The sequence below is a fragment of the Notolepis coatsorum genome, assembly GCF_963971535.1.
Source record: "Notolepis coatsorum genome assembly, chromosome: 17".
NCBI classification, from domain to species: Eukaryota; Metazoa; Chordata; class Actinopteri; order Aulopiformes; family Paralepididae; genus Notolepis; species Notolepis coatsorum.
This window is the reverse complement of record NC_140181.1, coordinates 32,143,510-32,168,369: the sequence shown is the minus strand read 5'-3', so window position 1 is coordinate 32,168,369 and position 24,860 is coordinate 32,143,510. Positions and strand designations below refer to the sequence as shown.

The 24,860-nt window shown below is 41.8% G+C and overlaps 1 protein-coding gene across 1 annotated transcript in view; it reads left to right on the top strand.

The window, feature by feature from the left end:
- The window catches only part of LOC311243732 (PHD finger protein 20-like), a 72,004-nt gene that overhangs the window by 6,000 nt on the left and 41,144 nt on the right, over positions 1–24,860 (top strand). Inside the window, exons 2-11 of the mRNA XM_084333071.1 lie at positions 6,689–6,782; positions 13,644–13,815; positions 16,532–16,616; positions 16,845–16,918; positions 18,301–18,484; positions 19,073–19,156; positions 21,038–21,097; positions 21,289–21,475; positions 21,819–21,928; positions 22,119–22,202. Of these exons, the coding sequence (XP_084189197.1) occupies positions 6,703–6,782; positions 13,644–13,815; positions 16,532–16,616; positions 16,845–16,918; positions 18,301–18,484; positions 19,073–19,156; positions 21,038–21,097; positions 21,289–21,475; positions 21,819–21,928; positions 22,119–22,202 (1,120 nt within the window). The 5' untranslated portion in view covers positions 6,689–6,702. The remainder of the gene's footprint in view (positions 1–6,688; positions 6,783–13,643; positions 13,816–16,531; positions 16,617–16,844; positions 16,919–18,300; positions 18,485–19,072; positions 19,157–21,037; positions 21,098–21,288; positions 21,476–21,818; positions 21,929–22,118; positions 22,203–24,860) is intronic.

Here is a 24,860-nt window from a genome sequence, read left to right as displayed (position 1 = left end):
TCTTCCTGCTCCTTTTGCCCATGGTATGGTATTTATGATTTTGTATGAAAAACTCCATGATTGTATTGTTTCCATGTGGCAAATAAAAAACTCTGAATGTCTTATAACAGAGTGTTATTATAAAGTGTTACCCTTTATTGTAAATCATCCCTCAGGTCTAAACTTGTATAATGAATAGAGACAGAAGCGTCAGGCAGGTCCTAATGATTTGATTACTATTTCCTGTTTCATGCCAAGATATCACCAATTCCTCCTCACACACAGAGAGAGAGAGGGTGTGTGTGTGTGTGGGGGGGGGTTGTCATTTGCGTTCGCCATACTAGGAGGGTCAGGCTATGCTAAATTACAGGTAATCTGTCAGTGTTGTGCATGGGCTGAACTAGGGCTGGGCGATATAACGATAACGATAAATATCGCGATATATTTTAATAATCGATATCGAGAAAAAAAAATCGTGACCTGCACCAGGGCAGTTTTAAAACCAGAGACAGTGGACAGACTTGTCTTTCTTGCCTGCAACTTAAAGTAATGGCTTTGCTTGTCCAAATGACAATACTGACCAAATTGAGATTTCTTTTTCTCTTGTCCATTTATTTTGTTTGCTTTCTAATTTAAAATACAGTTTGAAACCGTCTGTACACAGTAGGCTATGTGTGCTAGCAGAGCTAGACTCCAGTCACGAGTCACGGTGCACATGTGCGGTGGTTTGTCCACCAAAAAAGCGCCAAAAGATAGAAAAGAAACTAGCAGAGCCAGAACTGTTCAACTCCCCTGGAGCCACAGCCAGCAGAGAAGCCGGTTTACTTTCGCTTTTAAACCAGCTGCAGCCTGAGAACTGGAGTGTGAGGGGATGTAACACTAAAGATGGCGGCAACGACAAAGAATTGCTGCAAAATAAACATATTGATAGTTAACTCTAACTGTATATTCCACATTGCTGAAACTATTTCCTATGTACTGGAGAACACTTTTCAATCCCTTGGAGGGCTTTTAGGCAATTCTCCTTCACATTCCACTGCATTATATGATGTATCTTTTTTTTTTTAAAGATTTATTTTTTAGCGTTTATCGCTTTTTACTACTGGGCAGTCCAGTAGAGAGAGAGAGGAGGAACGGGAGACAGAGTGGGGGGAAGACATTTTGGCAAATAACAACGGGTCCGGGAATCGAACCCAGGTTGGCCGTGCCGCGACTCAGCGCGTTATGTGGTTCGCCACTGAGGCGCCCATATAATGTATCTTTTAATGTTTTGTATATGTGTAAAAACAAACAAACCATTAGACGACTGTCAAAAGTAACAAAATACACTTTCCAGCAACTGCCAAACTGTCTTATTTACATGTTGTGACTTGTGTATTTACAGCTGCCGCTGCACAAAATTTGGTTATTTCCACAAACTCACAGTGCAGACATATCATTGAAGATACTTGTGATTAGGGCTACACGATTCTTGCTAAAATGTGAATCACGATTTTTCTCTCTAAGAATTGAGATCACGATTCTCTCACACAATTCTTATTTTTCGTCATCATTAAAAAAGAAATAAGTAAAAAGTTTAAAAAAAAGAAAAAATCGTCATAATTTAGAAATGAGATTGCATAGGTCTATGAATCACAATTTCGATTAATTGTGCAGCCCTACTTGTGATGGTTTCCTTTGGTAGTGTCATCATTTCCACATGTGAACGGTGCGTGGCTCTTCAGCTGCAGATTATCCCAACTCAACTTTAACGATACAGCTGAGCAGGCTGCACTAGTTAGCTAATGCTAGTTTAAACTTTAACGATACAGCTGGGTAGGTTGCACTAGTTAGCTAATGCTAGTTTAAACTTTTACAATACAGCTGGGCAGGTTGCACTAGTTAGCTAATGCTAGTTTAAACTTTAACGATACAGCTGGGCAGGTCGCACTAGTTAGCTAACGCTAGTTTAAACTTTAACGATACAGCTGGGCAGGTCGCACTAGTTAGCTAACGCTAGTTTAAACTTTAACGATACAGCTGGGTAGGTTGCACTAGTTAGCTAACGCTAGTTTAAACGTTAACGTTACAGCTCGCAGGCTTCACTAGTTAGCTAACGCTAGTTTAAATTCTATTATAAAACCGGTAGCTCAAATCAAGCAATATTATTGGTTCATAGCCATGGTATAATGACCGTATATCCACAGCTATGATTCTAATTCCTTTTCATAAATCAGTGTCACTCCACGTCTGAGAAAAAAAACTTTAGCCTGGTCTACAGAGGAGACTGATGTTAGATCGGGGAATCCCTCTCGTCATGGCAGGCACACATGCCCATTATATAATATAATGGTCCTAGGTTGTATGTTAACACTAGCACAGCCGACAAGGGGTCAAATTACCCCTAGGCATTTTCAATAAATGTATCCTCGTCACTCGGTCGAGCTCCAGCTCTGTCACTCAATGATTTTTCCTAAAAGTACCCGTTTTATCTGGCACGGTTTCTGAAATTTCTTTTTTTTTAATCTAGTTTTTTCTCCCATTTTCTATTTTTCTCCCATCCCCAATTTTGTATCATCCAATTCTACCCTCCCCTGTCTCGAACGCTGTTAGGCTATGCCTCCCACAAGCCGGCTGCAATGTGGACTAAGCCTTACATCTTACATATGGAATATATATGTGGAAAGTCGCAGCACTTTGCGAGCATCTAGCGCAGGGGTGGCCAACCCTTGGCTCGCAAGCCGCATGTGGCTATTTTCCATCCAAAAAAATAAATAATAATATTATAATATTTTTATTTATTATTATTTTATTTTATTTGTTTGTCACTCAAACCTGTGGTATACCTCATATTTTATATTAAGAGGTAATTATATAGTTTACACTGTTTATTTTTCTCATATTTCTCATATAAGCTGTCGGGTCATCTGACCCGTTCCGGCGGGAATCAGTGATATTTTCTCCATGGCTGTTCTACACTTTGCTTTCATGAAATATTGTAAGCCGTCAGGCTTTATAAAAGCAGCACAATGAACACAAATCTGTCAGTGCCGAGTCCGACCTCATCTTAAATAACAAACAGCATTGCTTGTTGTAGTTAATATGGATGCACCGAATGGGAAATTCTTGGCCGAAACCGATACCGAAAATAGGAAACAGTTGGCCGAAAACCGAATGCCGAAAGGCAGAAAATGATTAATATAAATATATATATAATGTATTTTTTATATATTTTTTTTCAGCTACCTGATTATGGCAAAACTTAAACTTAAATAATATTAATAATCACTATTATGGGCCCATAAAACATTTATTCAGCACTTTTGAATGCATACATTAATTCCAGACTGACTGCTGAAAGATTGTACAATTTAAACATTTTCTCTTTGCATACAACAAAATGTGCATTAAAGTCAAGTGCATTTTCTTTTCTCTGTAGGATAACTACAACAAAGTGCATTCAGAACAAAGCCAAGGTGCTTTAAAACTGCATAAAGATCTGCATAAAGACACACACACACGAGAGGGAAAATAGCTTATAGCAGACTTAATGATGTTACTGTAGTGGTTACTGAGTCATAATTCACAGCGTTCTAGCCTACATGGAAGGACTGTTGTATTTACTACATCTCCTGTGACTCTTAGCGGGGGATGACGTAGCTTAAAAGAAGAATGGAAGGTTGTTAGCTAGCTTAACGCTAACGTTAGTTAAAAAGGTTTTTAACCGCGACGGGCATATAGTAATGGCGAGGATATAAAGCATGTTAAAGACGCATTTATTGGATGCGTTGCTCGCGGAGTTTACATAGAAACAGCGCGACTTGCAAGAGGAGTTATCACAGGCTGTAGAACGCAGGAAGAGCTGCCAAGCTGCTCACGTTACACGTTGCGCATGCCAGCGTTTCCGTTAGCCGGTAATTACCGGTATTTGACCGGCAAAATCTGTTGAAGTCCGACATATTTAATCTCTCCGGTCATAATGTCCGGTGAAAATAATTCCCTCTAAACACAATTAGATTATTTGAATTGTATTAAAATAGGCTAAAATTAAATAGCCTATGCGATGAACGAAACAAACAATCATTACATTTGTTTCATCGTTGCTTCACCAAGCAGCCGGTCTAATAATGACATCCTGTTGTCAGCGCGAGCTGGCTGCTGATATATTTGCGAGAAGCATCCATCTGCCGGCCGGCAGGGTGCAGTACTCCAATTCAGCCATTGGCAATTCAGCTGTTGGGTGGGGGCGCTGCTGAGCGGTTTCCAGACCGGACCTAAAAACACTGCTGCTCCATGCTTCACGTAAATATATCAGCAGCCAGCTCGCGCTGACAACAGGATGTCATTATTAGACCGGCTGCTTGGTGAAGCAACAATGAAACAAATGATTGTTTCGTTCATCGCATAGGCTATTTAATTTTAGCCTATTTTAATACAATTCAAATAATCAAATTGTGTTTAGAGGGAATTATTTTCACAGGACATTATGACCAGCACCAAGTCGTTGGGAGGTGGAGATATACATCACGCAAACCCACGATAATGTTGCCGTCTCTCTCTGCCAAATTTCTCAGTTCTTCGCTTGATATAATTAATACAAATGTCCAATATAACGGAATTCGTTAGCTCATAAAAATGTGATTATAACAGACTGCTGTTTATTAAGGTCGGGCAGACTGCCCACCGGCACCTCAAGTCGGCAGCAGCACGAAGTCTCGAGGGACTTATTTTATTTGGAATATATTAATGACTATATACGCAAAAGTAGCCTAGTTTTAAGTAAAAATATTATAAATGCCTTGATGATGTCATTCTTTATATAGGCCTATCAATTGTTTTTAAGCTCAATAAACTCTGACCGGAATTTATCCCATCACACTCAGACCTGCAAAAAAAAATTCTAACGGAAACCCTGGCGCATGCTATGTCTGTAGCCGCGTTTTGATTACGTCATCACAACAACACGTTATTTGACATTCAGTGATATATTTTCGGTGCTAAAACCCTTTCGGCTGAAAGCCGAAAGTTCCCTTTTTAACCATTTTCGAACCATCTCTAGTAGTTAACAAAGAGAGGCAGAGTTGATTTGAAAAATAAAAATAAAATAAAATAAAAATCATATATTTTTTTAATAATCAAATTTTATTTTCATATTCGAATCCCATGCCCATCGAACGAAGCTTCGAAGTATTTATCAATCAATCAATCAATCAAATTTATTTATAAAGCACATTTCACATGACGCGTGTCAACCAAAGTGCTGTACAGAGGGTAAATACATAAATACATAAGATACATATAGACAACAATCACACTCCGTTTTATGGGAGGGCACACAGGCAAACACATAGAAAAACAGGGCATGAGTCAGTGAACGGGAAAGGCTAGTAGGTAGAAGTGGGTTTTGAGCCTCGATTTGAAGGCATCTATCGAGGGGGCGAGCCTAATGGAGGTGGGGATGCTGTTCCACAGTTCAGGGGCTGCGATAGCAAAGGCACGGCCCCCCCTGAGCTTGAGGTTAGACCTCCGGACTGTCAGGAGCCTCTGATCAGCTGACCTGAGGGACCTGGTGTTGGAATAGGGGGATAGGAGGTCTGAGATGTAGGAGGGTGTGTGACCATTAAGGGCTTTAAAAACAAATAGGAGAACCTTAAAATCTATCCTGTAGCGTACTGGGAGCCAATGAAGGGAGGCAAGGACAGGGGTGATGTGGTCTCTCTTGCGGGTTCCGGTCAACAGTCTGGCAGCAGCGTTTTGTACCAGTTGTAAGCGGGACAGGGAAGACTGGTTAATGCCTATATAGAGGGAGTTGCAGTAGTCTAATCTAGATGAAATGAAGGCGTGAATGACTCTCTGAAGGTCTGCAGGGGAGAGAAGGGCTTTGAGTTTGGCAATGGTGCGTAGTTGGAAAAAACATGCCTTTACCACTGAGTTTACAGCCCTACCATATACCATGGCCTGTCGTGAGCTATTGCTTAAACGTTACAGCTGGGCAGGCTGCACTAGTTAGCTAACACTAGTTTAAACTCGAACATTATAGCTGGGCAGGCTGCACTAGTTAGCTAACGTTAGTTTGAATGTGGATCCTCGTATTGGTCTCATACTTGCTCTTTGCTAAATCTACAAACGACAGTGTACATCCGCTGAATCTTGCTGTGTGAGTTAAACAGTGGACTCCCAGTGGAAGTATTTTCCTAATGGCGTCTCAGATGTTGAGAAGTAGTACTGTAGCTGTTAGCACGTTGCTAACAACAAACTATCAGTAGCTACTGTGAGATTTGTGATGGTGAGTGAGAGTGCCAGCCAGCTGATCGTGCTAAGCATATTTCAGCACTGTAGAAGGTGGACAGCTCTCATGTATTTATTTTAATGAAATTAAAGTAAAATGAATAAAGGAAATGCAGATTAACATCATATACTGTAACATACAATAAGTAGGATTGCAAAAGCAACTTAAATGATTGTGTTGACATATTTTGTACATTGTTCAGGCCTGTCACTAGAAGTTCAGTCCAAAGAGAGCAGGTGTACGGCTGATTGCTCTGATCACAGCTCTCTGTGTCTCTCTCTGTCTCTGTCTCTCTCTCTTTGTCTCTGTCTCCATGTTTCTCTCTGTCTCTCTCTTTGTCTCTGTCTCCATTTTCCTCTCTCTCTCTCTCATTGTCTCCGTCTCTCTCGTTGTCTCTGCCTCCATGTTCCTCTCTGTCTCTCTCTCCACTTTCCTCCTCAGCTACATTAAAGACCATGAAGTCTCCGCCAGAACGATCAGGAATCATCTTTGAGGTTGGAGCTCAACTAGAGGCCCGCGACCCCCACAAGACCTGGTACTTCACCCCCCTCCACACACCACACACACCATCATTCTAACTATATTGTATGTAGGGATTGGGCGATGCGCCATCCCGATACTGCCACTAGATATTAGTCTGATACAAATACAACAACAAATACAGTTTGACCTTCCTGTTTGTTTATTTGAGACACAGTTAACATGGTGTTTTAACACATTCCCTGCCACGCACTTTCAGCATCTTATACCATTCTCTGCCAGTACTGTAAGTCTATGGAGATGTTCACCTTCTTTGCAGGGCTATAACGTTTTAAATTGTATTGCTAAATTTACATTACTATGGCCCATTCAACATCGATTATCTATCGTTCAGGATGTACACGTAGGAACGTTTTACTTTTTCATTCACACATTCATACGAAAATACTGTCTAGAATATAAATATGTTTTTATCGTTTTCTGCAGTAATTCCTAGAACGTGAGATATAGGCATAAATGCATATATAGATTATCAAATGCCGTTTGTTGCCGATCCACGCTATATTAAAAATTTCAACTGTACATGGTCCTAAACGTTATGAATGCTTTATGTAGTATGGGTGATATATAGATCAGAGCAGTTTGCATGGATAATAATAAACAAACAGGCTGAAAGTAACGTCAGCCTCCTCTTACCGTTGGGCGATGAGACTGGAGCAAAAAGATCCCAGTTATTTGATGGGGATCGAGTCGATCCATTTCCGGTTTGTATAATACTAATACACGCCCAAATCATGTCGATTATTGAGTTATGGCAGCGATCCATATCCACGGTGTGTGGCTAGAGTCCCGCGACGATATGCGAGTGGCCGGACGCATTTAGGAGACGCACCGAGACCCAACCGGCCATTTCCGGTTTGGCAACTGGCCGATCATCCACCAGGGGGCAGTATTGAAGCGTTGCAGAGTTGTGCCGGCTCACACAGCATCAGACCAGGCTCCGTGAGGGAAATATGAATACCATGGCGAAAAAAATGAAATATGATCAAAATAACGTCGTACGCCGTGGATTGGCAGAATTAGCATGAACTTGAAACACGTCGTACAACGTGAATGCCGCAGGATGTGTTAATGCCTGCGCTCAATGAAGTAGTGCCTCCTGGTCGGTCATGCTCAGTTTATCTTTTTTTTAACCACTTTTTCTCCTTATTTTCTATTTTTCTCCCATCCCAATTTCCCCTCCGGTACACGAGGAGGCAGCTGTCGCATCTTTTCACCTGAACAGCGCGATCTCTCAGTGGCGAGGAGTAACGCGTGGGAGGCTCATGCTGCCCCCGATACTTCCTGATTCTGCTGTACAGGCGCACCAACCGACCTGTAGGAGTCGCTGTCCACAACGTCCAATCCCCACCCACCGGCTTTCCCACCCTCTAATACTGCCAATTGTATTAGTATGAACGACCGGCCAAGCCGGTAGCAACGCAAAGAGCTGGGCTCGATACCAGCATCTCCTGCGTTAGTGGCGAGCACCTTGCCCACTGCGCCACTCAGCCGCCCTCATGCTCAGTTTTTCTCACATTCTGTTAGTAGTGAGTGAACTCCCTATTACAATACATACAGTATGTTTACCCGCTAAGGCTAACAGAACCTTCTTACTGCCAAACAGCAACATAATAATAATGATAGTGGAGAGTTAAACTGTAACTCTGGGAACCGGAAATGGATCTAGGAGATCGACGTCAAATAAGTGGGATCTTTTTCCTCCAGTCTCGTCGGCGAACGGTAAGAGGACGCTGACGTCATTTTCAGCCCAATTGTCTATTCATTTCACCGCAAACCGATCTGATCAATATATCACCCATACTACATAAAGCATTTACTGACGATCATGGAATTATAAACTACCCCCCCCCCCTTTCCTCCGCGCATGATGACACATAACGTATAGGATCATATACAGTTGAATTTTTTTATATAGCGTGTCTATGGAATAAACGGCAATCGATAATCTATATATGCGTTTAGGCCTATAACTCACGTCCTAGGAATTACTGCAGAAAACGATAAAAACATACTTATATTCTAGAAGGTATTTTTGTATGAATGAAAAGGTATAACGTTCCTACATCCTGAACGATAGATAATCGATGTTGAATGGGCCATAGTAATGTCAATTTAGCAATACAATTTTAAAAGTTATAGCCCTGCAAAGAAGGTGAACATCTCCATAGGCTTAGAGTGGTGGCAGACTGGCTATATTGATGGATATAAGTCATGGCAGGGAATGTGTTAAGGCCAACCGGTCTGGTACCGGACCGACTATGACATCACGCCATAAATCCATCTCTACAGAATGTATGAATTAATGTTGCGTTTTTTTTCTCTTCAAATGTAGCCAAGAGTAAATACCCTAACCCTGTCAAAACAGCAGTCAAAGTGGCGGTTAGGTGGTCGAGCGGAGATTGCGTTCGTCACCAGCCCCGGAGCTGTGAGCTTGGTTCGCCTGTTCGAATCCAGCTCACAGCTCCGGGGTTGTCACCAGCTTGGCTGGCCGTCTGCACTGATACAATTGGCTGTATCAGAGGGTGGGAGAAGCTGGCGGGGTGGGTCCGGGTCGTTGTAAACAGCGACTCCTACAGTTCGGTCGGGGCGCCTGCTAAGCGCGGATTGGACGTGAGGGGGATAGTGTGGTCCTCCCACACGCTACGCCCTCTCAATGAGAATCCGCGCTGCCAGGTGAAAAGAAGCGGTGATTGGCTGGACGTGTGTCGGAGGAAGCACGTGGTAGCCTCCACTCTCCCAAATGATCTGACTGTGGGGGGTAAAGCGCAGCGACCAGGAAGGGACTGGGAATTGGCATACGACTAACATTGGGATGGGAGAAAATCGGAGGAAAATGGAGGGGGAAAAAGACCAATAAAAAAAAAATAAAAAAAAACAGCAGTCAAAGTGTATATTTTAGCACTACATTTGTTTACCAATGGTTAAGTGTTATTAGTGAAATATGAGTTATAGAAATCTCAGGGCATCGCGTCGGAAAAAGTCGAGGATTGACGCAAGTATTTGGCGCAACCTAACTTGTGTGTAGTCTTTTGAGAGAAGAGACCCAGGGCTTTCGATGGGCTTTCGAATAAATAAAAAAAAACACACTTCCCAGCTCACACCAGCCCCTGTCAATCATTTGACTTCTTTTTCAGTTTTCTTTTTCTCCTCTTTATTTTCTGGATCATATCTCACGTCAGGAACAAACCTGAATGTTATTGCCATAAATTAGAATGCAGTTAGTTTCTCTACCTTTCTGTGAACGTCTAGCAAAAAACAGCGTTGCAATCTGATGAGAAATGGTGGAGAAATTTACATTATAAAAAAAGTAACTGTACTTACAGTAGATTTCATTCATGGTTTTTACTGCACGCCTGGTGATACTAAATCCAGATTGAACTCTGCCATTGGAAAGGGGAGATTTGGCCCGGTCCATAGATGTGCGACTTGGCCATAATAAGGTCATTTATAGGCCTGATATTCTATATTCTATAATCATATTTCAAATAGCATGTGTCCGGATGGCAGAATTCAGTACTGTATCTACAAATCCTTCTGTTTAAAAATCTTCCCTTTATACATTTGCTTAGATATTTTGTACACACAATTTCTCATGTCTAGTAATTTCTAGCATGGTGTTATTCACAAAAAAAAATTGATATTCTCCTTTGGTTCATTACAATTTACTCAAGCCTAGTAACAGACACAATATTTATGACAACTGGGAATACATTTCCTGAGATCCATAGATGTCCCTAGATACCAACGACATGCAAATGGACCGTGTAGAAGTGGAGCAATCTTCCATTTACTTAGGTATGTATTTTAGGCGGATCTTCCGAAAATAGGGCTAGGGCTTAAGAGGTTAAAATCATTGGTAAACAAACGTAGTGCTGAAAATATACAGAATTTTTGCATGACCTCTTTTACCAAATTTTTGCATTTTGTACATTTTAGTGTTGTATATTGTAATAATTTTTTTACAGTGTTTGTTTTGGTCTTTTACTTTTTTACTCTTTTATGGTATGATTTATCCGAGCTATTGTTAATACAGGTCAGATTTGTTTTATATGTAAATTAGTTTACAATAAAATCTTGAATCTTGACTACTTTTGTATTTTTCTTTATCTTGTAGTTAGAGTAATCTCTCACAATACAAGAGATCTGTTCGCGGACGATTCAGCCCTGCTGGTCTCTGACAAGAACAAGTTACAGGTTGAAAAAACCCTCAGCTCGGAACTAGGCAGAATCTGCACCTGGCTCGCTGATAACAAACTATCATTACACCTGGGTAAAACAGAGTCCATTCTCTTTGGATCAAATAACAAACTCAGCAAGACCGACGGCTTCTCAGTTACAGTGGGTGACAATATTGTCACAAGGAAAGATGAAATGACATACCGCTGCTGGCGGGACAAAACCTCATAACTCCAAAAACCCAACTTTTCAGCAGATGAAAAAAACGAACGATGATTGGTTGAATGCTTTCCCATTGTGTAGACTTTGTAAAACCACACACACATGGAGGATGATCTACTGAGTTGATGATAAAAAATAAAAATAAAAAAAAATTAAATATGGAGTTAGGAGGTTTTGTCCCGCCAGCAGCGATACCTAGGTTCCATCCTAGAGGCAAATCTTTCCTGTGGCAAAATGGCATCCAAGGTAATAAAAAAAGTCAACCAACGAACTAGATTCTTGTACTGGATCTCCTCTCTGGCAGGAGCACTCATTCAAGGGTACTACGACTATGCTTGCACCTCATGGTACCAAAGCACCTCAAAGGTGCTAAAAACAAGATTACAAACATCACAAAACAAACTGGTCAGACTACTACTTGACCTTACTCCTAGAACCCACCTCACCCCTGCCCACTTTGACTACCTAGGATGGCTTAGAGTAGACGACAGAGTACAGCAACTAGCAATGGGCCTGGTCTATAAGATACACTATACGACTAAGGTACCCATGTACATGTCAAAATACTTCCCAAAGGTCAGTGAATACCACGACCACAACACCAGAGGAAGCTCAACAAATCATGTTAAACCCAGATTCGGATCAAACAAGGGACTAAACACGTTTCGCAATTATGCCGCATCAATGTGGAACGGCCTACCCAAAGCTGTAATGGAATGTGAATCCTTACCCACATAAAGAGCACCTACTGCAATTCGAAACTGGCTACCGTAAATGTCCAAACCCCCCCCACCCCCACCTAATAGACAGTCTCCTCCCCACCGTATGTATATATTCTCTCCCCACCGTATGTATATTTCTGTCCCACCCACCCACCCCCTCCCAATGTACAGTCTCCTCCCCACCGTATGTATATATTCTCTCCCCACTGTATGTATATTTCTCTCCCACCCACCCACCCCCTCCTAATGTACAGTCTCCTTCCCATCATATGTATATACTCTCTGTCAGGATCTATGGGTAACAGTACTGTATATTTGCATATCGTATATGTCACAAATGTAACAGTACTATATACCTGTTTGTCATGTATGTCCCTATGCCATAAATGTCATGATGTCATATATGTTGTGTATGTCATAAATGTCACTATGAATTGAAAATGGGGGACCCTGATGTAAACAAGACAAACGTCTTTCTCTGGTCTGGATCCCCTTAACAATTGTGTGTATTGAGCCGTACTGTAATGTACCCATTCTGCAATCTGTTAAATAAAGTTTTCATTCATTCATTCCTCCAAATAAAATGTATTATTATTATTATTCATTCTCTCTCATTGGCACATCCGAATAAGAAAGGCACAATGGCTGCCCAGACTGGAAGGTGTTAAGGTGTTAGTATAATAGCAATGCTTTCTGGGTAAAATAGTCTGCATACATAGTTAACAGAACGGATCCAGTTCTTTTGAAGGTCTCTGGCTCAAAACGAGCGATTGTGGTATCATCTTGTTTAATAAGACATAGTATCTACCGCAAAGTATCCGCCCGATTTGTACAAGTGGTGGCTTATTTTGAAGGTATGAACCTGTACTTTCACATCATGTAATTTTTTTTTAAAGATCCCTCAATAGGACCTCAAGTCTGTGCTGAGTCACATATGCACGCTTTGCACATTTTGAGGCTGTAAATTCCAACAAAAGTCTACAGGCCACTACAATAGAAAGTGGAGCCACTGCCGATGGAGACTCAGTGTTACCAGGAAAGCAGCAGCTCAGCATTCAACACTATAGGGAGGTGTAGTCTGACGTCACTTTGGACCGCCCGTTTAGGGATTTATCATTGGGAAAATGTATTATCGACTATTGTAATAATTAAATTAAAATACGATTAATTACTAATTGTTTCATATTGAGCTATAGATTGTGGATGAATACACACAAAAAGGTACACCATGCCAATGTTCATGCTTTATTTGTATATGTTTTAACACTACACCACATTATATCTATTTATTACTAAAGACTTGCACTACATCTCTACCTCATTTTTGCATTCTGGTTGCATTTTGTACTTTAATTGGATATTTGATATTGGATATTTGTATAGTGTTTGGTCTTTATTCTTTTAACTTTTTACTGTATGAAGCACAATCTCAGGAGGGTCATACAGAACCAATCATTACACTGTAATGTACCTTTATATGTGACAAATAAAACAAAACTTTAACTATGTTTTGGTATTCAGCCTATAGAGTAGTGTGGCTCTGATCTAGTATATAATATTAGTGTTAGGTATTCAGCCTATAAAGTAGTGTGGTCCTGATCCAGTATATAATATTAGTGTTAGGTATACAGCCTATAAAGTAGTGTGGTTGTTATCTACTATATACCGTAATATCTGTTTTAGGTATACAGCCTATAAAGTAGTGTGGTTCTGATCTAGTATATCTGTTTTAGGTACACAGCCTCCATAGAGAAGATCGACTATGAGAAGGAAAAGGTTCTCGTTCATTACCGCCAGTGGAGCCGTCGCCATGACGAATGGTTTTCGTGGAACTCCGCCTACCTGAGGCCGCTGGAGCGAATCAGCTTGAGGAAGCAGGGACTTAAACAACTGCGCAAACGACCGGTACGCGTGAAAGTGGGAGAGAGAGAGTTTTCTTGTACTTAACCTCCTTGTGAAGACCAGATATCAGGGCTTGATGTTAGCATCGTCTACCAGTCAAGTCTTTCAGCTTTCAACTTTACTGGTTATTCTGACAGATGCAAAACCTGTTCTATTTCTTAGACTAGATGTCTGTTAAGAAATTACTTACTTAAAGGGGCACTACACCAAAAAACAATGCTGATTTATTTTGCACATGATCTCACATACATCCAAAAGCACAAAGAGTATTGAGAGTAAATGCGTGTGAATATGGCCACCAGTGATGTCATCGGGGACATTGAATCCATATTTAATCTCATTAGCTGAAATATTCTAAAATCATTAAGTCTGCTTAATGAATCGGGGACATTGCATCCTTGTGTTAATTACAGTTGTTATTTTTCATCTACATAATTTCAATGTAATTGTAATTAACACAAGGATGCAATGTCCCCGATTCATTAAGCAGACTTAATGATTTTAGAATATTTCAGATAATGAAATAAAATATTTATCATCATTGTAATTCCCTCGAAGCACAGGCAGACACAAGTGGGTTTATTGAAGCCGTGTTACTCCAAATCCACCATGAAAACTTAAAAAGAGAAACATAAGCCATGTTAGTTTAACATAAAATAATAACATGCACAGCATGTGAAATAACACTTTACAAAAGTAAAATACAAACAAACACTAAATACCTTGTTGGCTGCATGCTACACAAAGGGGACAAATATTAAGTCTTCTGTTCTTGTAACCATCATATTAATTAAATGATAAAACGTTCACCTAATGAATTGACCAGGTGGGGGCAGAATGATTGTGGACTTCATTGTAAGGATGTGGTTGGGAGTTAAAGGTTCAGGCCCAGGACCTGTTAAGCCCTAGCCCTATTTTCTGAAAATCCGCTTAAAAATACATACCTAAGTAAATGGAAGATTGCTCCACTTCTACAAGGCCATTTGCATGTTCCTGGTATCTAGGGACATCTATGGATCTCAGGGAATGTAGTACCAGTGTCAGAAATATTGTGTCTGTTACTAGGCTTGAGTAAATTGTGATTGATTGTAGATACAGTATTGAATTTTGCCATCCGGACACATGCCATTTGAAATATTAATATAGAATATCAGGCCTATAAATGACCTTATTATGGCCAAGTCACACATCTATGGATCAGGCCAAATCTCCTCCTTCCAATGGCAGAGTTCAATCTGGATTTAGTGCCACCAGGCGCCCCTGACAGGGCAGCAAAAACCTTGAATGAAATCTACTGTAAGTACAGTTACTTTTTTGTAATGTAAATAGCTCCGCCATTTTTCATCTGATTGAGCTGCGTTTCTTTTCTAGATGTTCACAGAAAGATAAAGAAACAAACTACGTTCTATTTATGGCAATAACGTTCAGGTTTGTTCTACCCGTCACCCGTGAGATTGTTCGACCCGTCACCCGTGAGATATGACCCCAAAAAGAATAAAGAAAAAGAAAGTTCACGCTGGAAGTCAGATGATTGACAGGGGGTGGCGTGAGCTGGGAAGTGTAGTTTTATGACATTCGAAAGCCCTGGGTCTCCTTGTTCATAGGACTACACACACATATGACGGCTTCCTTTATTTACTTGATGTTGTCACTATTATTAGATACAGTTTACAATTTCTCTCAAGAACTAAACACATCACTTCAGTAATATGTCTGGCAGCGCTGGTGGATGGGGGGCAGCACATTTGATTCGATTCAAATGTGGTTCATCATACAGCACAAGTACACTGCTGACCCCCTTCCACCAGCGGTGCCACGAGTGCCCGTGCCCGTGGCAACGCGGTCCAGGCGATGCTGGGCAGCCAGGAGAGGGTTTCACGTGTTCAGGAATTCGGAGGAGGATTTTTGTAAATGTGTTTGTAAGAACTTTTTACCAAGATATTTACAAAGGTACTTATGTACATGTTTGAGAATGAGGACCATTAATCGTACAGAGAGACCGGGGTTAGATTAACTGTTTTGAGACCAGCTTGGTTGACATTAGCAGGCGCAGCTAATGTTAGTTTATCTATGATATCATCTTTACTATAATCTTCATGCTCCTAAATATTTTTTTGTCGCAAATGTGAGTGAAACACTCGCACTGTCAAGTCCTGGCTTTAGGCAGAATCATGAACAGACAATGTGGAAAATTATTTTGTGCGTGTTCAGCCGACACTGTTCACACTCTCACTACACAAAGCATGCACTCTCTCACACACTGCTCCAGTCATGCATCTACTCAAGAAAATATGCAATCAGACTATTATTCTAAGTATCTATATGAATATTGTAGTATTGGACCATTTTTAACGGCTGGGTATCACAATACTTTTCTAGTATCAGTGTATCGTGCAACTCTAGACTAGACATTATTAATGTGCTATATCACTTCAGGAAATCTATTGTTGGCCTGTTTGATATTGTGGGGGGGGCACCATAAACAAACGTGTGTTTAAGTATCTACTTTCTCTTTAGTCTCTATCTCTCTCTCTCTCTGTTTATCTTCATGTACTGTATGTTGCTATGTGTGTCTCTCTGCATGTCTCTCTGGCTGATTCTCTCTCTCCATCTATTTCTCTCTCTGTATGTACGTCTGTCTCTCTATCTCTATCTCTCTCTCTCTCTCTCTCTCTCTCTCTCTCTCTCTCTCTCTCTCTCTCTCTCTCTCTCTCTCTAGTTGTTCAGATTAGGCTCCAGGGTGCTGGCCTGTTGGACAGACTGTCATTTCTACCCAGCCAAGGTCATCAAGGTCAACAAGGATGGTGCGGACCCAACTTTAACCTCTGACCTTTAAGACTCCTGCCCCTCAGTGATGTCATCACCGCAGTTACATATAAACCCCTTGTAGACAGCTTACCCTCCTAGAAATGTTAAATATTTCAAACGTGTGTGTGTGTGTGTGTGTGTGTGTGTGTGTGTGTGTGTGTGTGTGTGTGTGTGTGTGTGTGTGTGTGTGTGTGTGTGTGTGTGTGTGTGTGTGTGTGTGTCAGACTTCTACACAGTGCGTTTCTATGATGGCGTTGTTCGGACTGTGAAGCCCACTAAAATCAAACCCTACCAAGAGGTAAGAAGTGCTCCACTTCTATAGGGAGGTGTAGTCTGACGTAGGGCTGGGCGATATGGAAAAAAATCATATCGCGATAACGATATGATAATGTTATCATATTTCTTGATATTGATAATTATCGAAATTGTTATAAGTATAAAAAAATATATATATATATAACAGATGTATGTTTATTTTGCAGCAATTCTTTGTCATTGCCGCCATCTTTAGTGTTACATCCCCTCACACTCCAGTTCTCAGGCTGCAGCTGGTTTAAAAGCGAAAGTAAACCGGCTTCTCTGCTGGCTGTGGCTCCAGGGGAGTTGAACAGTTCTGGCTCTGCTAGTTTATTTTCGATCTTTTGGCGCTTTTTTGGTGGACAAACCACCGCACATGTGCACTGTGACTCGTGACTGGAGTCTAGTTCTGCTAGCACACATAGCCTACTGTGTACAGACGGTTTCAAACTGTATTTTAAATTAGAAAGCAAACAAAATAAATGGACAAGAGAAAAAGAAATCTCAATTTGGTCAGTATTGTCATTTGGACAAGCAAAGCCATTACTTTAAGTTGCAGGCAAGAAAGACAAGTCTGTCCACTGTCTCTGGTTTTAAAACTGCCCTGTTGCAGGTCAAAAAAAAAAAAAAAAAATATATAAAAAAAAAAAAAAAAAAAAAACGATTTTTTTATTTATTTCGATATCGATTATTAAAATATATCGCGATATTTATCGTTATCGTTATATCGCCCAGCCCTAGTCTGACGTTACTGGTTGTTCCACCCGTATAGGGATTTATCATTGGGAAAATGGATTATCGGCTATTGTAACAATTCTGCCGCATGGAAATTGAAAAACTTTCCACTTTTGCACAAAACAAGTTCCCTTCTATCACTAACATTATTGTTTAAGCATTTTTTGTTGAAATAAAATTCGACGATTTTTTTTTATGATTAATTGCGAATATTTTCATGTTGAGCTATAGATTGTGGATGAATAAGCACAGAAAGGTACACCATGCCAATGTTCATGCTTTATTTGTTTTAAACGAGACGATTTGGGCAATGGGGAAATGCATTGGGTTAGACAGAGGGTGGAACACGAAAAACGGCAATGACGTAACCACTACACCTCCCTATTGGTCAATATCTAATCACCTTTACCACCCACAGCCATGACGCTCAAATCTGAACTCTGTGTGTCTCTCTGTCTGTCTCTGTGTCTATCTGTCTGTTTGTATGCTTATTTGTATGTGTGTGTATCTCTGCATGTCTGTGTGTATCTGTCTCTGTGCACGTGTGTGTGTGTGTGTGTGTGTGTGTGTGTGTGTGTGTGTGTGTGTGTGTGTGTGTGTTGTGTGTGTTGTGTGTGTGTGTGTGTGTGTGTGTGTGTGTGTGTGTAGACATTGAAGTCCAAACTTGAGAACAGCACGGCAGGGAGTGCGGAATGGGAGGAGAGAGAAAGGGGGGAGGAGGAGGAGGGAGGACAGAGGGAGACGATGGGAGCAGGAAAGGAGGAAGAGGAGGAGAAGAGGAGGAAGGCAGCGTCTTCATCCTCCCATCTACCTGCCAGGAGAACAGACCACAGTAAGTCATGCACCTCCCATTGTGGTGATTTAAAGACCCCCTCCGCTCAAAAACGTTTTTTTGTGGGTAACTCCTGTTGGAGGCATGCCTTTGACTGTACAGAATGGGGGCGACAGTGGCTCGGTAGGTAGAGCAGTCGTCTGGTAATCCGGAGGTTCCCGGTTCGATTCCCGGGCAGTGTGTCGAAGTTTCCTTGAGCAAGACACTTAACCCCTAATTGCTCCTGATGAGCAGGTTGGCACCTTGAATGGTTGCTTCCACCATCGGTGTGTGAATGTGAATGTGAGTCAGGATGCTCTCTGTCTCTGGAGAAGCTTCAGCTGCCTGAGATGAAAGAGGTCGACTGATTTAAAGGCCAGTATAATAACAATAGCTTGGAGCAGGAAGAGGCCGAAAGCTTCATTTTAATTCAGATATCTTGAGGTGAGAAGTCAAGGGACCCCTTTGAAAATGGCCATTCGAGCTAGCTTAAAATAGCTTAACTTTGGAGCTAAATAAATTTACCAGCATAGAACTAGAAGGTATAGAAAGGACACCACCTGGTGGTTAGTGGATGAGCTGATATCTAATTGGTTGTCTTCCCCACAGACCAGAGTAATGGCACGCAGAATCAGCGAACCAGAACCGCCTCTGCCCAGCCAGCACCACCAGACTCCGCTCCTGCAGAGAAAGGTAAACAACCTACAATAGGTAGATGGATGGATAAAAATAGCCCTCTTACTTAAAACCTCTTAGCATGCGCCGACCCGCATGCGTGAACACTTAAGGTAACGCACTTGTGTTCAGCTTTTCGTTCAGCGTTTCTCTGATTGGCCACACGCCCACGTGACCGCGCTAGCACACGCCCTTATCCGCGCCCTGCCGCTCTGTGTGTTGCGCCGCGTTGCAGCGCGCGGCAGAGTAAATACATGTTAAGATATTCAAAATCGTCACAGCAGTATAGTTTGTTTATACTTCAGAAGTATGATATTTGCGTGAACACTTAATTTTGCAATCTGTTAAATAAAGTTTTCATTCATTCATTCATTCATTGTCCTTGTGTTACATAAAACCCATCTGTGGTCTCGTGCAGAGGAAGGTGGTAAATACATGTTAAGATATTCAAAATCGTCACAGCAGTATAGTTTGTTTATACTTCAGAAGTATGATATTTAAACATGGTCCCCAAAATGAATGGAAGCGAATGAGGAGCCTGACACCTGGGAGGAATGGGGGTGTTGCAGCGTTGGGGATGTTTAAAAAATATAATTTAATATATAATATAATAATTTGTGCTTCACCTACAAATTTGGTCAGCAGCATCCACTGATGTACAGTGATTCAAACCCCCTCAATGTGCAGTTTCTAGTTAATCAGTCAGCAGCCTCCACTGATGTACAGTGACGAGTGAATCTGGTAGTTGTTTTATGACGTTATGAATAAAAAACGCGAAATAACATATAACGTTACAATGTACAGTTTTTAGTTAATCAGTCAGCAGCCTCCACTGATGTACAGTGACGAGTGAATCTGGTAGTTGTTTTGATAAATATGTTGTGTATTCGCGCGATTCGATTCGGACATAACATTACATTTCCGCATTTCATTTCCGCAAGGGACCTCTGCCGCTCGCGCCGCGCTGCAACACACAGGAGCGGCAGGCGGCGATAAGGGGGCGGGCTAGCGCGTGGTCACGTGGGCGTCGTGGCCAATCAGAGAAAAGCTGAACGCAAGTGCGTTACCTTAAGTGTTCACGCGACCCACATATGGGACGTTTTAGGACGATTTGCCCACAGGCACTTTGGCGACCCCTAGTGGCTCGGGTGTGCATATTTTGTAATACAATATATCGAATTGAAGGCTTATTTGTTGCCTGTCGATAGCAACAAAATCCGACAGAATCCGTTCAGCGGTTCTCGAGTTACATGCCGGTATTTGAGGCTTGTGCAAAGTACACGGTATTGCGCAAAATACCACTCCTGTCAATCTAGATCCGATCTTGAAAATGATTGTGGATCGTTGTAGCCAATGAGTGTGGCTTACCAATGAAATACCACGTGGGGATGTATGAATCTAAAAAAACAAAAAATAACGAGCGAAAACAGGAAGAAAAAAACAGCCGAATAAATTGAAGTCTGAGAAAACTCAGTTTTTCTTTTGTCACCTAAATCACTCTATAATCACTCATTTCTGAATGGATCTTTATGAAAGCCATACCACCTTCTGGGGAAATACTACCTCTGGACTACTAACTACTACAGAAAAACTTGAGTAGCAAGTTTTTCTACAACTCAAGTTCAGACCTATCTTACTATATTACGTTAACACTAAAAGTTAACTTCAGAATGTCATCTTTCAAAAGACACCAGGCTCATGCATGTGCTATAAGTATAAAGTATGTTGTTTTGGTTTGCAAAAAAAGTATGCAGTCCTCAAGTTCAAGTTAAAAAATTGCCACTTTTCTGCCCGCTTGATAAAGAATCTCTAGTAACTTCTGTGCTCTCTCTCTCTCTCTCTCTCTCTCTCTCTCTCTCTCTCTCTCTCTCTCTCTCTCTCTCTCTCTCTCTCACTCAGATATTCTTTCAGGACGCCAGGCCCACCTGCCCACTACTCACAAGTACAGCAGAGAACCCTGTAAGCACACACACACACACACACACACACACACACACACACACACACACACACACACACACACACACACACACACACACACACACACACACACCCACTCTCTCTCTCTCTCTCTCTCTCTCTCTCTCTCTCTCTCTCTCTCTCTCTCTCTCTCTCTCTCTCTCTAACCAGCTTGTCTTTTTATCCTCTAGTGTACAGAGTAATAAAGAACCAGCCTCCTCCTGTTCTGTCCATTGATTTGGACCACAACCCATTTAAATGCCCAGCACTGGGCTGTACCAAGTCTTTCAGGAAGGGGAGTCTGTTGCACTACCACATCAAGTACTACCACCCCGACCAGCAGCTGGAGGAGCAAGGAAGCAAGCAGGAGGAACAGCGGTAGGTTGCTGGTTCAAATCCCTGAGAGTTTGAGACAGAGTAGTGGGTTGCCACTTCAAATCCTAACTGAACTCACGCCAGTAGGTTTATATCCCTCAGAGCAGGAGGCATAGGGGCAGGTTGCTGGTTTAAATCCCTCTGAGCTAGAGGCATAGTGCTAGGTTGCTGGTTTAAATCCCTCAGAACTGGAGGTGTAGTCGTAGGTTGCTGGTTTAAATCCCTCAGAGCAGGTGGCAAAGTTGCTGTATTTGGTTTAGATCCTATCTAAACAAATGTATTCTATAATGACCTAATATAGAATTTGAGTGTAATAAAGGCTTTACTGACGAGAATTTCCTGCCAGGAAGCGGTCACCTTCTGAAGGCCGGGACTTCCTGTCAAAGAGGAGGAAGGAAAACCAGAACAACAATACCCGCCACCATGACAACAGAGAACAAGTCGCCACGGAAACGGGTCAGAATACAGTAGCAACAACACACGCATGATTACACACACACACACACGCACACACACACACACACACACACACACACACACACACACACACACACACACACACACACACACACACACAACCACTGACATGCTGTTTGGCTGGCTGACCGACTGTCTGTCTCTAATCTGTCTGTCTGTCTCTAACTAGGAGGGAAGAAGGAAGGAGGGAAGGAGAGGAGGAACTTCCTGAGAATAAAACTGAAGAAGAAGAGAAAGAAGAGAAGCCACTCAGGTGACTGTAGTTCCTCCTGGGTCCAATATATTCACAAAATACTGATCTAGAGTCAGGTCTAGATTCAGTCTCTCAAATTGAATAAGGTCATGAAGACAAGTGTTTCTCGTCACTGACCCCTGATCAGCTTGGTGAATATGAGCACAGAACAACCTGGAAATGTAAATCATGGAAAGATTTAAAATGAATGAAATATCTTTTTTTTTTTATCAATTTTTTTTATTATTATTCACATGAAACAAGACAACACATTAACACTTTAACTGCCAGAAGACGAGTTTAGGCGTCCTTCCCCGCCATGCTCAAGTTGCCGAAGACGCCGTAACTCGTCTTTGATATCAATATTTCAAAAATCTGTGATCGGATTCATATTTCCCATCTGCTGGCCTGAGACCCACCAAAAAGCCCCACTGAACCCTCTAGCGGTTCAAGAGCGCCATCTGGTGGCCGATCGGCGCAATCGCCAAACAGGAAGTTACTTGGACGATGTGCTGTTCACCCATATTACTTCCGGGCACTCGGTATAGGTTCCGGCACTCTAGCTCGTCACAATACATAGCGATCCGTTGCCAATAACTCGATAAACAACATGATTTGGACGTATATACTATTATACAAGCTGGAAATGGACCGGATATTTTTACATCCCATAATGGAAAACTGTCTACCCCACTCTGATCGCCCAACGGCCCGCGGAGACTGGGGTGAGTTTTAGCGTGTAATATTTCCGTGTTCGACACTAACTGCTATGATGAACATTTGATCCACATTAGATGAATGGTATAACGCTGCCCACGGAATTATAAACGCCCCCTCGCCCCTCCGGTCAACATCAGATGACGTGTAGTAACTTCCAGAAGTCCGTCCAGTTGGATTTTTTTATATCGCGCCGATTGCTATCAAACTGTATTTGATCATCAATATAATGCATTTGGGGCTATAAATCACGTTCTGGAGAAAGGTGCAGAAAGAGATGAAAACATACTTATACTTTAGATCATATTTTAGTATGAATATGTGAATGAAAAAGTTTAACGTTCATACAACCTGAACAATACATATAGGACATTGAATGGGCCCTAATAATGGCAATTTAGCAATAGAATTTAAAAAGTTATAGCCCTGCAAAGAAGGGGAACTTCTCCATAAACAAATAGAGCTGGCAACCTATGGTATATCATGAATTTAGCCTTAGGCAATCAAAGTGTTAACCACAATCACAATACATAGAACTTCACAAGAAAATAACAAAAACAATAATAATACAGACTAACAATTTATACAGACAAGGAGAAAAGAAAACAGAGAGTTCAACCTTCTAAATTTTAATTCCAAGGGGTACTATCTAATAAATGGTCTTTCCCAGTGTTCAGCCCCGATTCCCGGCCGTGTGACCCTATATTAATAAAACGTACATCTCCAATTCACCACAAGGACCATTTTTTGAGAACATGACCCGAAAACAGAGCAATGAACCTTCATGAAAAAACAAAAACCTGTAGAGGTGTTCCATAGACTCACAGAGACCGTGTAAAAGTGGCCAAACAGTGAAGAAATAGTTAAATAGCTGCCCCCCCATAAAATCCCCAGCTAAACTCAAGAGGACAAGACAAAAGACAAGACAGACAAAACATTTCCTCCTCCCCCTCCCAAGAGACCCCCGGACTCACCCGAACACGCACCTCAACCCCGCTCAGCCGCACACGGCGGTCCTGACCTTTTCGGCTGCTGCAAACCACAGGTCAATACCTGCCTGTCCCACCCCAATCACCTGCGCCGTGGATATCTCCAGATAAATCACATCCAATAGTGTTAGGGACCAGTTAATCACTGTAAGCTTCTCAGGCTCCTTCCATCTCATTGCTATTAGCTTCTTCGCTGCTGTGACACCCGCTAGGACAACCCTTTTTAGTTGAACAGACGCAGGTAGTGTCGTTATATCGTTCAGGAGTAGCGTAACAGCTGTGAATGGGATAGTTAAGCCACACAGATCTGAAAGTTTGTCCGTTATTGACCTCCAGAAGCGGGCCACTGGTGGGCAATCCCAATACATATGCATATAAGTGCCAGTGGCCTTTTGAGAGCACAAAGTGCACCGAGAGTCGGTTACCAGTCCCATAGCAAATAGCTTCCTAGGTGTAAGATAGGTCCTATGAATATAATTAAAATTAATTTGCTGGTGATTGGGGTTGCGGGAAGACAATGCCACATTTGCCCAAACATCATCCCAGTCAAACTCGGGGTCCAACTCCGGGATATCCACACGCCAGATTGTATCCAATGATAGATTTTTATACGTGGATTGAATTAAGAGCGTATAAAAGTCTGAGACAAACCCTCTGGAGGTCGTCCTGTCCACTATGAGCCTGAGGAAGGGGTGTGGGTGCAAAGCTTGAGCCCACGGCACGCCATGCGCCCTCAGTGCTGACCTTAGTTGAAGATAAAGAAAGAAGGACTCGCCGGGAAGATCATAAAATTCTCTTAAGTCCTGAAACGCACGGAGGCCGTTCTTATCATAAATATCCTCCAGAGTATGAACTCCCCTCCTTTGCCATTGAGGAATATTAACCGGCTTGTGCCCAACAAGTAATTGCTGGTTATTAAAAATTGGAGAGTCCAGGTGCCATGGGCATTTAACCCCACACGACCTCTGTACAT